We start from the raw sequence: 19,896 nt of genomic DNA on the forward strand, positions 1-19,896 counted from the left end.
CCCAACTCAAAAATCCCGTAAAAACATCACGGTAAAACAAAAGAAAGAAGAAAGGAAATGATAACAAGAAAAGCAGATATTAGTGATGCATAAGATGGAAAGGCCAGCAATTATTAAAGTAGAACTAATATATAAACCAAAATCCTCATTTTTTGGAAAAAATTAAAAAACAATTATACAACCATTGGTTAATGTAATCAAGACAAAAGAGGAAGGGGGAAGGAAGCAAAAATACACAAATGAGAAATGAGCAAGGGACCGGACCTCGGAAGCAGGCCTGGCTATAGAATTCATGGGGCCCAGTGCAAAATGAAAATGCAGGAATCCTTGTTCAAAAAGCAGGAAAAAAGTGCCCCCAAAGGTACAAAAATATAAATTTTTTTCCCTTCTGGGGTCTTCTTGGTGTCTTTTCTATTTAATGTCATTCTAATTAAAGGAAATTTACATTATTAGCACGAATTTTACCTTTCGTCTTTATATTGTGCAATGCCAGCTTTCAATGCAATACAACAGCAGGTACCCCATCTGTACAACGACCAGAATTAAAGTTGTGTTTGGTAATTCACACGTGCGTGTGCATTTCGTTTGCCAGAACAGTAGAGACGCTGCACAAAACTCTCACTTTTCATCTCACTTCTTGCAGTGGCACGTTCTAGCAACACTCTCCCTCCAGCTTCCTGATGGGTAGATAAGGCCTGAGAGGAAAGGGAGCTACGTGTTGCTCTGTCTTGTCTTTTCTTCTTTGTTGTAATTTTCAGCATAAGTAATTCCAGGGAAGTCACTTTAGGGAAGAAGGATGTGACCCGGCTCCTTGATCGTCTGTGTTTCTTACAACATCATTGCCTTCTTTCTGAGTTGGCAGTGAGTTTCTGGTTCACACAGAAAGCATGGCCTCTTGGTGCTGTGAGCACCCCCATTTATTCAGTTGTAGGTGTAACACACTGGCCTTTTTTCAGACTCACTGCATTCCTGCACATTGTGGGTTCACTGCAATTCTGTGTTCATGGGACATTGTGAATGTTCTATGCAAATGGGACGGCAAGGAATGGCAGACACACATATGGCGTGGACATCCTGTGCTCATGCACATGCTCCGTTGTCCCATCAGACTTCACTAACAAAACATAAGTTTACAAATAAAATTATTAAGAATTTCAAGATGACGACAGCAAAGCATTAAACCAAGCATGGGTCCTTTTGAGCCCTGAGCTCTGTGTGACTGCACAGGTGACAATCCCAGGAAACTGGCCCTGCTCAGAAGCACATGCACACGCCCAGCCCTATGCAACTAATTTGTCAGTTTACTGATTGATCCCTGCAGCCTAGGAATCAGGATCCGCGGGCCTGGTGCCCCGAGCCTGCAGCCTGAGCTGAGCGTGGAGCATGTTGATGGCCTAGTGCAGGGCCGCCCCGGGGGAGAGTCAGCCACCAGAGAGCCAGGTGTGCTGTGGGACTGTGGGCTTTGTGCCACCAGTGGACACTCACAAGAGGGCGTCCCCAGAGACTGCAGCTTGTCCAGGGCCACCTCCAGTGCACCCACGTGCGTGAAGAACATGAGCATCGGCTGGGCATGCAGACGTCCCACGACCCGTGCCTGCACTGAAGGCTTTCCGTCATTCGGTCCCTTTTGATATGGAGCCTCATAGCGTAATATTATTCATATCTTTTCTTCTAAAAACTTCCATTTTCCTTAAAATCCCTTGTTGCTTTATAGTTTTATTTTCTTTATGTACCTCTCCCTTATTCATTAAGTAGCTGGTAGAGGTGTAAATGGCCTTTTAGTTATTTCTTGTCTTCCTCCTCTTTCTCTTTTTTTTTCCCCCTTCTCCCACTTCTCCTTCTTCTTTTAAACCTGGAGCCACATTCCTGGGGCTCTTCCCCGTCTCCTCTTGTGCCAACTTTCCTGCTTTCTCTTGGAACCTTCCTTCCCATCATCCTTGGTGTTCCCTTTGCTTCTCTCTTATGTATCATCCCATTTCCACATCTTTCTTTTGCTTTGTTTCCTTCCTCATTTTATGAATCTCTTCCTCCAGAAACTTCCTGATAAAGGATACAAGGAAGCAAAATTGTTCAACTCTTCATATGGGAAACTGTCTTTATTCTGCTCCCACACTTGATTGATAGCTTGGCTGGAGGTAGAACTCTAGATTAAAAATCATTTTCTCTCAGAATTTTGAAGATATTTCTCCACCATTTTCTAGCTTCCAGGGTTCCTGTGAAGAAATCCATTCTGATGTTGTACGTGACCTATTTTTTTCTTTGTAAGTCTTAGGCTCTTTTCTTTTTCTCCAGTGTTCTCGAATTGAAGTGTGACTGTCCTTGCTGTCGGATTTTTCATTCACCAGAATATAAATCCATTGTATCGGTGTACATTCCACCAACAATGTATGAGAATTCTGGTTGTTCCACATTCTTCCAATATTTGCTGTTGTCAGGCTTTTTGTTTGTTTATTTTTTGCCATTCTGGTTAGTATATAGAGACATTTCATTGCAGTTTTAATTTTAAAATGTAAATAAGTGACAAAATATCAAAATATCATTTGTTTGCCCCCTACCCCGACAAAACAGTAGTAACATCCTTTTTGGTTGAGGAATTTGGAAAGCAGATTTTCATATGTTGTTGCTGAAAGTATAAACTTGTTCAGGCATTTTGGAGAGCAATTATCTATCCAATAAATCTTCACTCACTGTCTGTCTACTATGCCAGGCACTGTCCTAGGCAAGGAGTATAATGGGGAATAAGTCAGGGTCCTGCCTTCATGGAAAAGACAGATAATAAAAAAGCAAATAAACACAAGATCTTATACATCATTTCTGTGCTAGGAAGAAAATAAATAGGTGTCATGAAGTAACAACAGGGTTCGGCATAGCTAGATGGCAGGGTCATAGAAGGCTCTTCAAAGAGGTGATACCGAAGCAAGTTGCATAAGTGCCTAAAGGTCAAACGTGCTTACCTCCTGACTGAGACATCCCCTACCAGGTATCTGGGTTACAGAAACCCACACTCACACACAAACATCTATGTGCAGGGTGTTCTCTACTGCCTCCTCTCTCACCCCACCACAAGCGGTTCCACCTCACAGGAGCCGGTGTGACCTTTTGAAAACTCAGATCTGCTCATGTCACTTCCCTGCTTAAAACCCTTCGATGACCTGCACTTCAGATAAAATCCAAACCCCTTGCCGTATAGAGCCCCCTGTGATCTGGCCATTCCCTACTTACAGCTTAGCTTTATTTCATCCCATCCTCCCCCTCTGTCCCTATGATCCAGCCCACCCTGTTCTGTTTTCTATTTTTCACATAAGCTAAGCCTTTTTACACACGGTTCCCTTGGTCTGAATGCTCTTGCCTAGATGCTTCATGTGGTCGGCACATTCTTGTCCTTCTGGTCTCTTCTCCTAGGAGTGGTCTTCTTGACCACATAGGTGGCTTGTGTTCTGTCAACTTGGCTAAACTGAGAACTATATTTCCCAGCATCATTTTCCCTGTACAGTTCCAGTTAGAGTTGGTCAAGAGAGGAGCTTGGATGAAATTTGGAAGGCAGAAGTAAAGCAATGGCCGTTACTCTCTGAAGGTCACTGTAGTGAGATGTGGGGATGGACAGAGACATGCAGAGGTGCCCAGCAGATTCCAGCTTTTTCCTGATCTCCCTACCCTCACTGGCCCTATTTGACTCTGCTTTCCGACTCCTGGCCCTGCTGACCATCAACAGCCTCGACCACACCCACAGAAGGGCGCGAGGGGCGCAATGCAGAGATCCCAATGCCGCATGAGCGCTGGGAAACTGAGGCTCGCAGAAGCCCGTCTGTGCAGCCAGGAAAACAGGAAAACGAGAGGAATCCTGAGCACTGTTTGTCTGTTACGCTTCTTGCTCCACAACACACACCAGGCGAGGTGGATGTGATGATTCTCATCAAAGGAAATATCAAAAAGGGCAGTGAAAGAGGGAGCAGGCTAGGACATGAGGTGGGGCTTGGAGATGTCAACACCAGAAACAGTTCACATGGTTTTCTAGGAGTGATGGGAAGACAGTGGAGATTTTTTTTCAAAGAAGCGTTACATTGGAACGAATGGTGAAATCCGGACTCCAGAGCAGAGATTCATTTTTTAAAAAAATTTTTGCACGGGAAGATTCACCCTAAGCTCACATCCATTGCCAATCTTCCTCCTCTCCGCACAAGCCCCAGTACACAGTTGTGTACAGTTGTAAATTCTTCTGGTTCTTCCTTGTAAGCTGCTGCCACAGCATGGCTACTGACAGACAAGTGGTGTGGTTCTGCATCCGGAACTGAACCCAGGCCATAAAAGTGGAGTGCACCGAACTTTAACCACTAGGCCGTCAGGGCTGGCTCATCACTGGAGATTTTGAGCAGTGGACTGAAGTGATCTCATTTCCATTTCTATAAGTTAGCTCTGGAAGCTGTGTAGAAAATAGGTTGCACTTGCGAATGGAAATCAACAAGACGAAGACTAAAGCCAAAAGCCATTGTTACATTTCTCAAATTTGCAAAATAACAGGCTGTCCAATTTTTAAAGCAGTTTGTAATAGGCACCAGTTCTGTGCTCTGCTAAGACTCTTCAGCTAATAGTTGCAAATTATATTTATATGTACATATATATAAGACAAAAGTAAGCAACCATTGAATACTCCTGACTGCAGAAACCTTCTCACCATGCACAGAGGAAGAAAGGAAGCAGGGAGAGGCCGCTCCAGCGGCAGCAGTGTGGCTGTGCGATGCAGCTTGACCCTTCGGCTGCCCACGAGGAGGCGACAAAGCGCCTTACTGCACTTCTGGCCTCTGGTCCTCTCAGCCAAGCACTGCACCCTCAGTCTGCCTCTTTGCCAGCTTCCACCAGCTTCATCTGCGTCCAAAGCTGCTGATAGAAAATGGGGGTATGGATTCCTCCCCTTTCATCTGTGGGATGAGCTGGAACAGATGCAAACATGGACAGGCACAGAGATCGTGGAGAGGCTGCTGCCCCTGTAGCCCCACAGGAACAGGTCTTTCTAAGGCCGACTGTTACCTTCAGGATACTAAATCAAGTGGAAATTTTCTCAGTCCTCATGTTATTTGAATTTTCATCAGTATTTGGCCTGTCCCCTCTCTCCTTCATTTTGCTATATGCTAAATTAAAACTCCATTGAATAAAGAACACTCTCCAAAACACGAGTGAATGGACTAGACCGCACACAATTAAGCTGAACACGACAGTCATTTAACAAGGAACATCACACAGATTGGTATTTCTTATTGTGCAAAACTGTTTACATACCTGTTTTATAGTAAACAAAATGTACAATACTAGGTTTGTAAATCATGTGTTGAAGAAACTAGTAGATTTTTAAAGCAAATATTTTAAAAAATCTGTTCCATATATACTATTTAAAAACTATTTCAAGGGCTGGCCCCGTGGCCGAGTGGTTAAGTTTGCGCGCTCTGCTTCGGCGGCCCAGGATTTCTCTGGTTCGTCCTGGGCACAGACGGGGCACGGCTCATCAAGCCATGCTGAAGCGGCATCCCACACGCACAACTAGAAGGACCCACAACTAAAACTACACAATTATGTACCAGGGGGCTTTGGGAGAAAAATAAAATCTTCAAAAAAAAAATTATTTCCATTTCTTTTGCATTCTAATGCTGACATCAAAACAGATCAACCCAGAAAATTGACTCAAACTCATAACAGAAAACAAGTTCTCAATTAATGTAGATTAAGTGACGTAAGTAGGGCAAAACCCAAGAAGTTCCAGTTATTGCTAAATTCATACAGGCAACCTTAACGGTCCAGTTTTAAGCATTTGAAGGCATTTTTTAAAGTTTCTCACATTAATGATTAAATTATGTTTTAAAATTCTATCACTGAAGATTGATAATTACCTATCAGGAAAAGAAAATCATTAGCGTCAGCAGCATCACTACTACTCGTTTGAACCATATGAAACTGCCAATATTCAGTTATTTTTCTGCCCTGTAAAATGGCAATTTTATGTGGTTCAACTCAAAACGTACCATACTCTCTGCAAGTGTCCCCTGAATATGATCCGGTGTGTTTCCTGTAAGTTTCAAAGTTGGAGAAAGCTACAGAAACTAACAAAATTGCCCCACCTCACACTGAATTAATTAAAGTTGAAAAAATATTGCTTAAAAATAATCATTTAAGCTGATTAGCAGATTTTAACAGTTCAACTGTGTTAACCTGATTCTTATCAATACATCACAACAAGCAACTGCCTAAGTGAGTACAGCTAGACCCTATTTTCTCTTTAAATCTTCTGGAGGAAAATTAAATCTGTTTCTTTCGCCACCTTGTGGCTACTTCGTTTTCCAGCTTTGCTAGTTACTAAAAGAATCTGAGTGGTTTTATGAAGACTCTATTTTTCGAGAAGAAAAAGTATTTTGGTCATTGGCTTACAGAACTTGCTTCTTTTCAGGATGCCAGAGAAAAGGGTGAATTGATAGGAAAATGAGATTTGGTTTTAAAAGTGTATAAACTTAGTGCCTGCTGTGTGCTAAGCCCAGGAGGAAACAGAAGACAGAGAAGAAGGGGACCCAGTGGCTTTCCCCTTGGAGTTCAGTGTCCAGAGGAGGGAGATACCAAGACAACTGCCTGATGCAGGACCGTGAGCAAAGGAACAAAGAGAAGAGAAGGTTTTTGCAAGGAACTCACTCAGAATGCAGCTAGCAGGCCTCCAGCTTTCTCCTGGAACTCTGGGGTTACCTCTGTCATAGGCTTGTTTTCTCCCACCTGATGGCAGGACCTTGTCTTCAATTTCCCTGCTGTTCTCTGAACCAAGTGTGGGTACTCAGCAAAGACTAGTCAGTTTCCAATAAGGGTGCCCTGGAGCAATCTCTTTCCCCAGAAAATAGATCAGCTGGGTGTGGCTGGCAGCAGCAAAATGCAAGAACTATTCCTCAGACTAGAAAGGGCCAACAACATGAAGCTGTGTTTCAGGCACAGAATAATGTGGAAAATTGCTGAAATGTTTGGAAACAAAACATACTTTTCTTTGAGCAAAACAGGTCTCTGTAGTGCAGCTGGGCTCTTCCATCCCTCGGGAAAACACACCAGAGAAGCAGGAATTTGTTGTCAGAGGTGAAATTGGCGAAGCCCTGTGGAGACCATTCAGTGTTTCCCAGTGGGGGCGCTATTGATGTGTTGGATGAAACAGTTCCACCTTGTCGGGGACTGGCCAGGGCACTGCAGAAAGATTACCATCCCTGGATGCTGGACACTAAACGTCAATACTCTCCAGTCCCTGTAAAAACCAAGAATTCTGCACCCCCTCCCCCACCTCCAAAACCTCCCCAGGACTAGTGCTGCCATAGTTAAGAACCACTGAATCTTCTCATTTCCATCAATGGGTAAATTGAGGCCCAGAGATGGGAAGGAACTTGCCTGAGTCAGACAAGAAATACATAAAACCATCAGAGAGGATTTATTGAAAACCTACTATACAGAGCTCAGGCATTCTAGTAGAACCTGGCTGGGGCAGGGGCTGTGGGGCGGGGAATAAGAAATACAGGACATGGTCATTATCTTCACAAGAGGAGAGGAAGAGAGTGAAAGATCTAATATTTATTGGGAAGCTATTGTGTTCTAGCACTTTCTAAAACTTTTGCATTATCTTTGCAACAACTCTTTGGGGAAACCGAGGCTCACAGAGGTTAAGTGTGGTGTCAGAATTCAAAGCCAGGTTTTCCTGACTCCAAAGTTACTTTTACTTTTCCAAAGTATGTGCAACCATAGAAACTAGCATTTTAAAGAATTATCCAAAATTTGAGAAAAGCTATAAAGATGACCACGTGTCCTTTCAAAGTCACACAAGAGCACTATCTGATAAGCCCTCGTAGGGTCATCTGGTTCTCCTAGCAAATGTGACAATGTTTAACTTCCTATTTACTGTTGTTTAGAGACCAGATTCTTAAGTTAGGGATTAATTAATAAAAAACGGAGAAGGTGCAAATTATTTTTGTCTGGTAAGTGTATAAATGATCTCTGTCCAATTGAGAAGGTAACCACAAAGGTTGTGATTTATTACCCTGCAGGATATTGACCACTTTGTGCCTAACTTATCAAATTTATTACGGTATTTTTTTCTTTCACTGAGAATATATGCATCAGCTTTTCATATTCTCCTTGGAAGCAGCTGTCACTGAACCAGCTGGCTCCTTCAATAATAAGTTAGTTAAATGTTTGACACATGCTCACAACACAGTTGTGTGAGAGCTGTGTGTTTTTACTTGTTGAGAATTGTATTTTGACATTAACGTGACCCAGTACGTGGCTGCCTGCTGCGTGGTGACAGTAAAGCTCTAGGGGTTGTGGGGACACACAAAGGATGAGAGGGCGAGCTCTGGGAGAATCAAAGGACAGAGATTCTTGGGCTGGGCCTTGGAGGAAAGGCAATATTTGAACAGGCAGAGAAACGTGGTCTTTCCAGGAGGGACCGCAGCATGAAGGGAAGAAATTAGGGTTTTTGTAGAGGCTACAATTCAAGGAGAGGCACCTAGTTTGGTGTTTTTCCTCGTGTCATTCTCTTGACCTTGTGGGATGCAGAATGTGAAGATGAAATGGAAACAGGCCACTTTAGAATCCCAGTAAGGACAGGGGTCAGAGCTATTTTGATCAATGATGTGCACTCAGTGCTTGGATAGTGAGCCAGTGATGACTATTTGTGGAATGAATAAAGGAGTATGATTAACTTCCATTAATTGACCACTTACTATGTCCCAGGCACTGTGCCAAGCTCCATAACTAAATAATTTCATCAAATCCCCACATTGATGGTATGAAGCAGATTTTATTAGTTTTCAAATTAGTCCCAGCCTATAGCAAAATTGTAACATGGATGATTTTTATCTTTGGGGCTCCTTAATCCTTTCCCCCAGGGTCAAGGATCCAAGACATGATTATTCTTCCCACTGTCCAAACTCTCTTCCCCCTTCCCAAGCCGGGTGGTGTCACCATCACTGGAATAAATCAGTCCTAAACGATGTCCGACTGTGGGAGTCCTAGATGGCCTTCTGGATAAACTGGGGCCACATGTAAGTACTTGCTGAATTTTAGTGAGTGGATCTGGAGACAGCAATCACAGAGATTCTTGGTTTTCTTACCTACAGGGAACTCTCATGTTGTGGTAGAAATTTCCAACTAGAAAAGAGGTAAAGGTTGCTTCCATCACTGCCCCTATCCCATGTGGGAAGAGAACTCTGGACCTCTTTTGAGGAGACCACCTATTTCTGGATATTAGGATGGTGTGCCAGACACAGAGACGTATTGCTCAGATTCCACCTTCAAGAAAGGACTCATGGCCAGCTGTGAGGAATGTGTTTAGCTGGCTGCCTCTGCTGTTAATTCCTTCAGATTTTCCTCAAATCTTGAGTTGAGGTACAACAGATCTTCTAGGGGTGGCCGCAGCCAACAACTGAGCAAGACTGAGGTAAAAGGGCCTATCCATTTCTGTCTAACACGGGGCTCCTCTAACACGCTCCAGACCTCCCCGCTGGGCTGAGGGAGACTTTGTCAGATCTACCTCGTGGTCTGGCGACTCCTCTTTCCTAATCCTGCTTCCTGCCTTTTTCCTTTCTCAAGTGCTACTCCCCAATGAACTTTTTTCACTCCTAAATCTGTCTTGGCATCTGCTCTCCGGAGGGCCCAGCTGACACAGATAGGATGTTGTTAGTTCCAAGGAACCTGGGGAGTCGATATTTTAGAACTGGATTTGAGCCAGTACCAGCAATATGCACACTCATCCTGGAGGCTGGGGACCAAGGTGTCCTTCCACTCTGGCACATGAACCAAACAAGCTTGTGTTTCTTGATCTTCTTGGCACTGACTATGCCTTGATATTCTGTAACACAGTTTGAATGTTCCCACTGGCTTTCTCAGTGTGTGATTTTTCCAATTAATCAAGTGTGACAAGACAAAGTCACTAAGTCCATTTCCAGGCAGGCAGTTAGTTTCAATCAAGTTGCCTGGTTTAAAGAGACTGTTATCTGGTCATATGTGAACTCCATAAGTCCCTTCCCATACACTGTCATGAATTAGGCCAGGCCTTTCTCAGCTACCTGGCAGACTGTCACTCGTCTCTTGGGTCACTTATAAAATGCCCTATATTTGGTATTGGGTGAGGAAGTGTTAATGTGGTTGTTGACCAGGTACTTAATTGAAGTCATGAAGGAAAGGGCATAGTTTTGATTTTGGTATGGAAGCATCTCCTACTTCCTTATTAGAAGAGCTACACTCCCCAGGTCATCCATCCGTCCACTCCTCCCTCAAATATTTGTTGACTGAGACAACTGTTACTTGTCCTTCGCTTGATCAGATTCTTGCAGCTACACCCATAGGGCCACATTTTGGGGAAATCTACATGCAGCTTCTTCAGTAACACCTACCAGCTAAACAACTCTGAGCATCTAAAGCACTACTTGTCCCTGTTCCATCTGCCCTTCGTGTCAGAAACATCAAGCCTCAACCTACATAGTGAAGTCGATAAGAGTGAGGGATCTGGGATCAAAGAGTCTTGGGTCCAAATATGGGTTCTCCCACTTACTGGCTGGGTGATCTTGGTAAGTTTAAACTTCCCTGAGCCTTAGTTCATACCTCTGTAAAACAGGATAATGGATTAAATGAAATAATATTTGTAAAGCACTTGTTTAATACCCACTGAGTTCGGACTCTATTTCTGAGATCAAAATATTATTTTTGTCTACCTGTTTCCTGGACTGATGACATTTGTACTATTGCAAAATGCATCTCCCTTATAACTGTTTGCCTTGGTAAGTGGATTCTGGCACAATCTCTTACTTGAACAAACATGGCTTTCAATAAGACCTTCTTTCTTTGATTTCCAGATTGTTTCTAAGTTTGTTGAAGTCTTAAGGGCCTTATATGTAAAAGTAGCTGATGCAACTTGACTGTATTCTAGCAGTTTGGATTCAGGTGTCAATGCTACATTGAAATGTGGGAAGATGATTGAATATTAGGTCTCTATTGTAGAAAGATTGGTAGATATTTGTGGCCTGGACAGCTCAGTTCTGGAAAGACTGGCTACTCTTAACAAGAATCAGGACCATACTCAGTTGGTTCCACAAAAGAGAAGGTCCAAAGGCTGTTTCTTCAGGGTGGCACCGGAGTACGGGATGTGCACTCGGTCCAAATGCGACTGTTGTTCTGACAGACTGGCTCATCAGAAGTGCTGTTTGTCCCCTTACAGAAAGGAGGGAGTCCGTTCTCTTGGGGCCCATAGGCTGGAAGAACAACCCAACTCTCACCCTTTCTCCTCAAAACCTTTACTTCCCAGAAGACCCTCTCTTTCCCTCTCCACTGGACCAGGGTCTATTACAACTTGTGTTCTGTAGGGGAAGCTCTGCTCATCTGGAGGTAAAAAATACTAGCTCCATACCTAGAATTGGGTGGTCAGGCTATAACGGAATCAAATCACGTTTCATTTTTTCTCCTCTTATTCCTCTTCTTCATTATTGCTGGCTTCTCTGTTTTCCTATATAATTTTTTTTTTTTTACTTTCTACCTTATAATTAGATTGTTTTCAAATCATCCTCGCACTAGCTAGGAGTTTCTTGAGGACACAGCCCCTGTCTTTCTTATTTATTCAGCCCTCATAGTGCCTGGTAAAGGCCTAGTATAGAGTAGGCATTTAATAATGGTAGCTGAAATCGGTTGAATCATTTTTCAAAAATCCTTCAGTAGCATCATCGCCTAAAGCAACATAATACACCACAGGAAAAATTGCTCTACAGTCAAATGCCGTACTTGGATATCTTGCATTATACAATAGACATTTTCCCCATCGATGGGTGGCCAAGTGACCATTCGTACATTGAATCCTTATTCCACGTGCTTACACCGTCATCTGGGACATAAGATCAGTGGTTACTTTTTGTTTTGTTTTATTTTTGTGTCATCTTTCCACATCTCTACCTCTTCCCATCCTCCCCAATATAAAGGTGGATAATTCATTCACCTGTGATATTTATCAATCACCTACAAGTTGTGAGAGTGTTTTCAGATCATTAATCCACAGCTCCTACCACAAACATTTAATGCAGTACAAGAGTCTTATTCGTGGGAATTCTATTGTAAAGCTAAGCATCACTCCTGATTGATTTAGTGTTCTTTCAGCTTTTATTTTTGCCTGGGTTTTCTTTCATCAAGTCCTTGGCTGGACTGCATCACACGTCTTGGGTATTTTTGCAGCCTTGACCTTACTGTCTCAGTGTTTACAGGCTGTCCCGGCGATGTTCATGCTGACCACCAAAAATGTGGAAGATTTGAAATGGAAGTGAATAATCAGAGAGGGGAATGGTTCAACTCAGATCTTAGTAGATAAGATCATCCAAAACATAGGAATCTGATCATAGACTTCAGTTCCATGCTCTCTTTCTACTCCTGTGACCCAATAATATCTACTAGGAGGTCACTACCCAAGAGTAATATTTCTATTTACAATGGGATTTTCTATAAGGTTCCTTCTATTAACAAGAATCCCTAGTGCTTTTAAGAGAGGCTTTAGTGTGCTATCATTCCAAAGGTGATCCTACATATCAGGTGCTATAGTAGGTACAGGGGTGAACAAGAAAGACATCTCCACCAGAAGCAGAGAGTTACAATATTGTGCTATGATCTAAGAGTGCAGAGTTAGCCGTGGTGGTAGGATGGGCTAGAGATGGTGTGTGCAGTAGTGGTGGCTGACTCTCTCCTCAGCATCATAGCCAGGAAGAGTAGGGTTCATTTTGAAAACCCGGTTTCTCATAGGCTGCCATCTATTCTTGGAAAGAATCAAATAGAGGGAATAAAGTACAGTCTTTGCCACCATTTATCAAGCTCAGTTTCTCCTTCTCAGGGGCAGGAAATCTTACAGCCAGCCCATGATGGCTAAAGTTATCTAGGCCTCAAAATACCAGGGATTAGATGCTACTTGAGAATGAACCAGCAATGATCACCCAGGGGCTGGGATGACTTTTTAGAGTAGGCCACAGATATAATGCCACAGTTCCTATGTTCTTCCCAGCTCCTCCCGTGACACTACCTTCTTTCTCCTGTGGGGACTGCAGGAGGGGGCATTAGCACAAGGCAGAAATAAGCCATAGCTTTAAACATAGGAGCATAGGAGCCTAATTTATAGGATTCCTCTCACCTGGAATCCTCTTCCCACAAGCTCTCCATATCTCCATACCCTCCCTGACATTCATGACCTTCCCCAACTCCCACCTTCTCCAGACATAATTCTCTGATCCCACCAGCCCAGTGTGTGCCAGACACCTTGCTGAGGGTTCTATGCCCATCATCCCATTGAATCCCTACAGCAATCTATAGGCGGATCTTCCCCCATTAAGAGGAAGTGAAGACTCAGAGTTGCTAAATCGGTCCTCATGGCTTCAAAATGGCGGAGATAGGAATGAAGCCCAGGTCTACATGACTCCAAAGCCTGTGTTCTTAAGCACTTTCTACATGACGCCACCTCCCTAGCATGAGCCCCTTTCTGACCTACAGTGGTCTGGACTTGGTCCCACTCAGTTGGGTTATTTCATACGCTTGTAGAATTAAGTTTTTATTGAGTATATGAAACATTTCTCCGCCTTCATTGAAAGTTGCTTGAAGGAAGGGATGACATCTTGTACTTCTCCATTCCTCTTATGGGACCTATGGCATAGTGAGGTGCGCATAGTGATTGAACAGTTGTTCATTCATTGTGGGGGAAGTAAAGGCTGCAGGGATTGAGTTCTGGCAATACGGAAAAGGAGTTAAAATGTACTGGATATCAGGCATCACACTTTAAAGACAATATTTTCATCAATACTATTTCATTCAATTCTATTTTAATGCTTTGTGGTAGGTACTATTATCTTTGGTAGAGACAGTTTCTTTGTTTCTGAGGCTAGTAAAAGTGGAGTAACTCACCTAATTCTGTACATGATGTGAGCAGTGGAACATAGATTCCCCACACATTCCATTTCCCGGTTATAGTCCATTCTTGCCACACATCATTGGCGTTCTGATTCCAAGCTAGGTCCACAGTTAAATCTACTTCCAAAAGGCAGCCCTTTACAGCATCCACTATTTTTATTGAGTATGTGTTTTCAGAAATTGAAAGTCACTAAGTAGATCTAAAAGATATGGGACTGCCAAGTTTCAAAAGGGCAGGAACAATCCTTGGCCTCACACCAGGGAATGACGGACCACTTCATGGAGTGGGAGGAGGAAAGATGGTGCCCCGGGGACAAAAATCTGGACCCAGAATGGATATAAAGAGAGAGGAGCTGGGGAGTGGAGCCACCATCAGGGAAAGACTCACTCCCGGTGACTATAGAGGAGTCAGTGCTGTCCCCGGCCAGGATGAAGCTGCTGTTGCTGTGTCTGGGGCTGATTCTTGTCTGTGCCCAACAGAAAGAAAACAGTGATGTTGCGCTAAGAAACTTCGATATTCCAAAGGTAGAGTCGGTAGAGCAGAGTGACTTCTGACTGTGGGGGGCGGTTCGGAGGATTCTGAAGCAAGGGGGCCCTGCCAGAGGGCAGGAGTTGTTCGACATATTAGACAAAAGGAGTGGCTGCAGACCTTGAACTAAGAGCAATTGTACCATGTTAAAGAATGACAACACTGGGGGACCTCCATTCTCCCTGGAGGGTCAGTGGAAAGAGCCCTAGATGTGGTGTCAACTGACCTTAGTTCTAATTCCATCTTCACAACACCATTATGAGTCCTGGCTCACAGCACTGAATTCAAGAAGACCAGTGTTCACGTGGTATCCTCTCTCCTCTTTGCTTACCCAGTCATTTTATTTATTTATTGCAGATTTCAGGAGAGTGGTATTCTATTCTGTTGGCTTCAAATGCCAAGGAAAAGATAGGAGAAAATGGGAGCATGAGGGTTTTTGTGAACATCATCCGTGTCTTGGACAACTCTTCTCTGTATGCTGAATATCAGACAAAGTAAGTGTGTCCTTTTTAACTTGGGGAAGGAAAAACAGAAGCCTCAGTATGGTCTTGGACCTCTACACACACACACGCACACGTGTACACACACATTCTGGGCCTGTATCCAAAATGAGAGTCCCTCATCTGGCACTGATCTAGGGCTTGATGAACCTGGGGCTTTTCTAGATTCAGAGATAAGAATTGCTGGAAAGAATAAATTTAAATGCGAATAGAGGAGGTAAGGGGTAAAGGGTATCAGAATCTTCAATAGTGTGGCCAAAGAGCATAGATTAAGAGCGTAGGATGTGTAATCAACAGCCTATCTAGCTCTTGAATGTCTCTTACTGGTTGTGTGACCAAGAAAACTCATCTCTTCCCATCCCCAATTTTCCTCTGGGTAAAAGAAGATAGTAATAATTCTCTCTCATGGTTTTTTGTGAGGACCAAGTGAGGTAATGTGTATTCATCTGAGAGGCTGGCACATGGTGAGCACTCAGCCAGTTATCAAGACAAGTAGCTGTAATAACAGTAATGGTGGGACGTAATGGTAGAGGGATAGTAGAGGGTAATGGGATAGATGTAGTTGACTCATTCTCAAAGTATCAAATAAAGTGAAATAATGGAAATAGAAGCTCTTTGAAAATTGCACAGCAAAATGTTAAACAGTTAAGTGGAATCAGAAACTCAAGTTATGGGTAGAGTGTGAGGGACCCGCCACATCAGTGTCTCCTAGGCATCAGCTCATTGTGTTTTACAGGGTAAATGGAGAGTGTACTGAATTTTCTTTGGTTTTTGACGAAACAGAAGAGGATGGTGTATATAGTGTTAACTGTAAGTATACAAAACAAGTCTTCCTGAATTCTACTTTCAACTGCAACTAAACTCCAATATCTTCAAGATCTTGCTCAATTACTGATCAGTGCTTATTTAGTCAATGTAATGGAGGTCATCTAATAGCTAGTATCCTGAATTTGGGAGATCCTTGTGCATAAAAGCTGATGCCTTTGGGGATGGGAAGAGATGAGTTTTCTTGGTCACACAACCAGTAAGAGACATTCAAGAGCTAGATAGGCTGTTGATTACACATCCTATGCTCTTAATCTATGCTCTTTGGCCACACTATTGAAGATTCTGATACCCTTTACCCCTTACCTAATACCATCAGATAAAAAGGCAATTTGGTCATATGTACCTCCTGCAACAAAAGAAAATTGGCAGAAAAAGAATAGATTGGCAGAACAGTTCCCTGCCTACTTTCTGATGATGCCTGCTGGCCGTTCCCACAATACACTGCTCAGGATACTGCACTGGGTATATAATGCCAGAGGGGCTTATAGCGAGGACAGAGGCACACAGCTGGCAGAGATGGCCAAAAGAGGTAGCTGAGTCTCAGGGAGCATGACACAGGGTGAGTTACCACTGCAGCGGAGGTTTTCTACCATTGTAGTCAACCTAACAAGGAGTCCATTAGGAGTTGCCTCAGGAAGCCCAGGGAGATGCAAATGGAACACATTGGCTATCGCTCTCTATCTATTCCAGGATATGTACTTGGATTTGGTTTGTGGGAGAGAATAAGTAAAGGGTTTTACTTGCTTCCTATGGACCAAAGAAGTTCTGAGCTGTGTTCTTTTTCCTTCACAGATGATGGATACAATGTATTTCGCATAAGTGAGTTTGGCAGTTCTGACGTTATTTTTCTTCAGCAAGTGAATTTAAACGAGGACAGACCATTCCAACTGCTCGAGCTCTATGGTAGAGTATTTTCACGATAGCGCACATCTTGGGGTGGGGAGAGAGGGGAAGGAAGGAAGCCTGGAAACAAAGTGGTCCTCCCAATCTTATCCTGGGAGGTCTCTCCTCCTCTGAAGATAGATACTCACCTTTGGTAACCCCTCAGTCTCAGTGATGGGAAGATGATGAAATCTCTCATCATGCCAGAAGGAGATTCTAAAGATGTCAAATTCAAGACAGGTTATATCCCATCCCCAAGACTCTGCCTAAGCACCCAATCAGTGCCATCCATCCTCCCATCCACCTGGAGCCCCACGCCCCTCATGAGCCTCAGTGACAAATATACAGGACACAGTAGTTACTGTCACTCTTCCTACAGCCCGAGAACCAGATGTGAGTCCAGAACTCAAGAAAGAGTTTGTGAAAACTGCCCAAAAAGAAGGAATTTTTAAGAAAAACGTAATTGACCTAACCAAAACTGGTAAGTTCAGCTATCTCTGGTTTTCTCTTCCTAAATTCCCATGTTACTGAAAGGAGAAATCCAACAGAAGGTGATACCTCCAATCAGTCCCCTTTGTCCTAATCTGGAGAATCATTTGGTTTCTCTCTGGGAAATAAACTGCGGTTGGTTTCAATGCCGTCTGCTCTGCCTCTACAGATCGCTGTTTCCAGCTCCGAGGGAACGGAGTGGGCCAGGCCTCCAGGTTGGTAATCTCTGGTGGAGAGGGGGTGGCCCAGGGATCAGTGCCTTCCAAAAGCATTAGGGGATGGCCCGTCCCAGTGGCGCAGCGGTTAAGCTCGCACGTTCCACTTCTCAGCAGCTTGGGGTTTGCCGGCCCGGATCTCGGGTGTGGACATGGCACCTTGTCAAGCCATGCTGTGGCAGGGGCCCCACATATAAAGTAGAGGCAGGTGGACACGGATGTTAGCTCAGGGCCAGCCTTCCTCAGCAAAGAGAGCAGGATTGGCAGTAGTTAGCTCAGGGCTAATCTTCCTCAAAAAACAAAAAAAGAATTAAAAAAAAAAAGCATTAGGGGTTTTTGTCTAAAGATTACAATAGAAATAATTTAGTAAGGCAGCTTGTGGAGAGAGCTTGCAATTTGGAGTTGGAGGACCTGGGTTCAGGACCCACTCCTACCATGAGCTTCTGAGCAAATGATCTATGCAATTAAAAGGGAAATAATGATGTCTACATACAGATTTCCTGTGTGGATAATAACGCTGGTGAAAAGGGCTCAATGATTGACAATGTGCTAACAATCATTAAGACTTTAAGTTTTAAATGATAAAAGAGTAATAGGGTGTGAGTATGACACTTAAATACATTCTGTGTTTGTGGTCCGTCTTCCAAACCCAGCAGGGCATCTCACCCTCCAACTTATGGTAAAAATGCCTTCCTTTGACCTCTGCACGGCCTTAACTTGTAATCTGGGAACAGAGCTGTCTCACCTTCCAGTTGTCTTCTGACTTGGAAAATGGACTCTGAGTTTCCTCATCTGTTTCCTGCCTCAGATTTATTGTGGGGCTTCATTCAGACAATGTATGTGGAAGTCTTAGCCACTATAGCTTGCACAAAGTCAGCACTTAATCAAAGGTAGCTATGGCTTTGGACATTATTTTTCAATTCATCAAAAATTCTTCAAAACTTCTAATGCTGAAGATGGCAGCTGAAGGTGCTGAACCCAGGTTCCTTCATCGCTTCCATTCGGGGTTTCATAGACTCAGTTAAGGGAGGGTTAAGGTGGATTCAGCAATAGAAAAAAAAAGTCACTTACTCAGTGTCCTCCCTCCCACTATTCTGGCAAATAACGCAGATTAGAACGCAGGTTGATATCTGTGTCTTCACCATTTTTCTCTCTAATACAAGTTCTCCTTGTCTTCAATTCAATCCATAAGTGCTTAATAAATTTCTGTGTTTGCTTTCTCATCGGCTTATGTAGCTGAGTGACAGTGAATACTTCCTCACCTGGGCTCCAGGATCTTCCCTCCGTGATCCCCATGACATCTTGTGACAAGTTCTGTGACCTGATTTCCATCAACATCGCATGTGAAGGCATTATCTCTGCATCTTCCAGATCTTCCCTAATTGTGTAGGAAGACTCCTCAACTCACCAAGAATCAAAGGTTTTACCCAGATTTCCCACTCTCTCTGCCATGCCCAGAACTCGACCATGCTGAGACCTGCCTCTACCTGATCAATAAATGATTAGCCTTGCAGTCATGTGACTTGTCTTTGTGTGTGTGAGAGATGTGGGGCCGACAGCAAGCAAATGAGGGGGCTTCCTTGACCTTGTACCCGTAATCATTCTCTAGCTTCTCAGAATCTTCCTAGAGTTTCAGGATTCTCCCTCCTCCACAGTAATTCTCTGTCCCTGTGAGGGCTGCTTGCCCTTTGATTTGCCTATTTCTTAGTGAGCTGCTGAGACAAACTATAAGACTTGCCCTATAATTTGGCCTTTCCTAGAATTTTCTTTTTCAATGAAGTACTGAGAGATAGATACTGCTGAGGCTCATACCACCTGGACATGTTTCAGAGCATGCCTCCACATCCCAGCTTCTCTGTGTCATCCATCCTATGAGATGGCCCATGTCCTTTCACGCTCTTGGGAAACCTCCTTCAACCACTGCTGTTACCCACTGTGAACATATTCAGTGAGACTCCATGACATGTGAGCAATACCTATCCTCAGCAATCTGTACTTGGTACAGTCAGGAGGCATCAAGCAGGCTAAATGTAACTAACTCTTCTTTGTGGATCTTACAGCCTTTGGAGAAACGAAAATTAAGACCTTCCTCCGCTTATCATCCTTTCCTGACAGTGTAAAATTTACACATGGATGTTGGGGCAGAGCAAGACATGGGTGGAGGTTGTCATGTAAAAAGAATGACTCAGTCATTATGGACATAAGGTTATGGAGATAAGGCTTTCTAGGCATCTGATGCTCCCCATATCTTACCCCGCCTCCAGATCAGAAGGATAAGTTATGTTCAGGCTTATGGCTCCTGACTTAAGCACTTGGTCTAGTTTGCAGAAATATGGCAAAAGGCTGTGCAGAAAATCAGTCATATTGGAATCTTTCATTTATAATTGTTGGCATTTAAGGGACAGAACAGCTGATATCCAGAAGGGCATGGCCCAGCATTTCCTTCAGATAGCTTAGAGCATTAACTATAATAGCAATTGTGCAAGCAGGGCCACTTTGACGATGGGAGATGGCGGGGTAGTTC

The 19,896-nt window shown here is 43.5% G+C and overlaps 1 protein-coding gene across 1 annotated transcript; it reads left to right on the forward strand.

Annotated features, from left to right (window-relative positions):
- The first annotated feature begins 14,277 nt into the window (after nt 1-14,277).
- Nucleotides 14,278-18,889, forward strand: LOC124234598 (major allergen Equ c 1-like). The gene is made up of 7 exons (XM_046651933.1): nt 14,278-14,454; nt 14,816-14,952; nt 15,695-15,768; nt 16,579-16,689; nt 17,048-17,149; nt 17,327-17,372; nt 18,609-18,889. Exons 1-7 carry the CDS (start codon nt 14,359-14,361, stop codon nt 18,610-18,612), a joined length of 570 nt encoding a protein of 189 aa, XP_046507889.1. The 5' UTR covers nt 14,278-14,358; the 3' UTR covers nt 18,613-18,889.
- The last annotated feature ends 1,007 nt before the right edge of the window (nt 18,890-19,896 follow it).

Source organism: Equus quagga, unplaced genomic scaffold (genome assembly GCF_021613505.1).
Source record: "Equus quagga isolate Etosha38 unplaced genomic scaffold, UCLA_HA_Equagga_1.0 952_RagTag, whole genome shotgun sequence".
Taxonomy (NCBI): domain Eukaryota; kingdom Metazoa; phylum Chordata; class Mammalia; order Perissodactyla; family Equidae; genus Equus; species Equus quagga.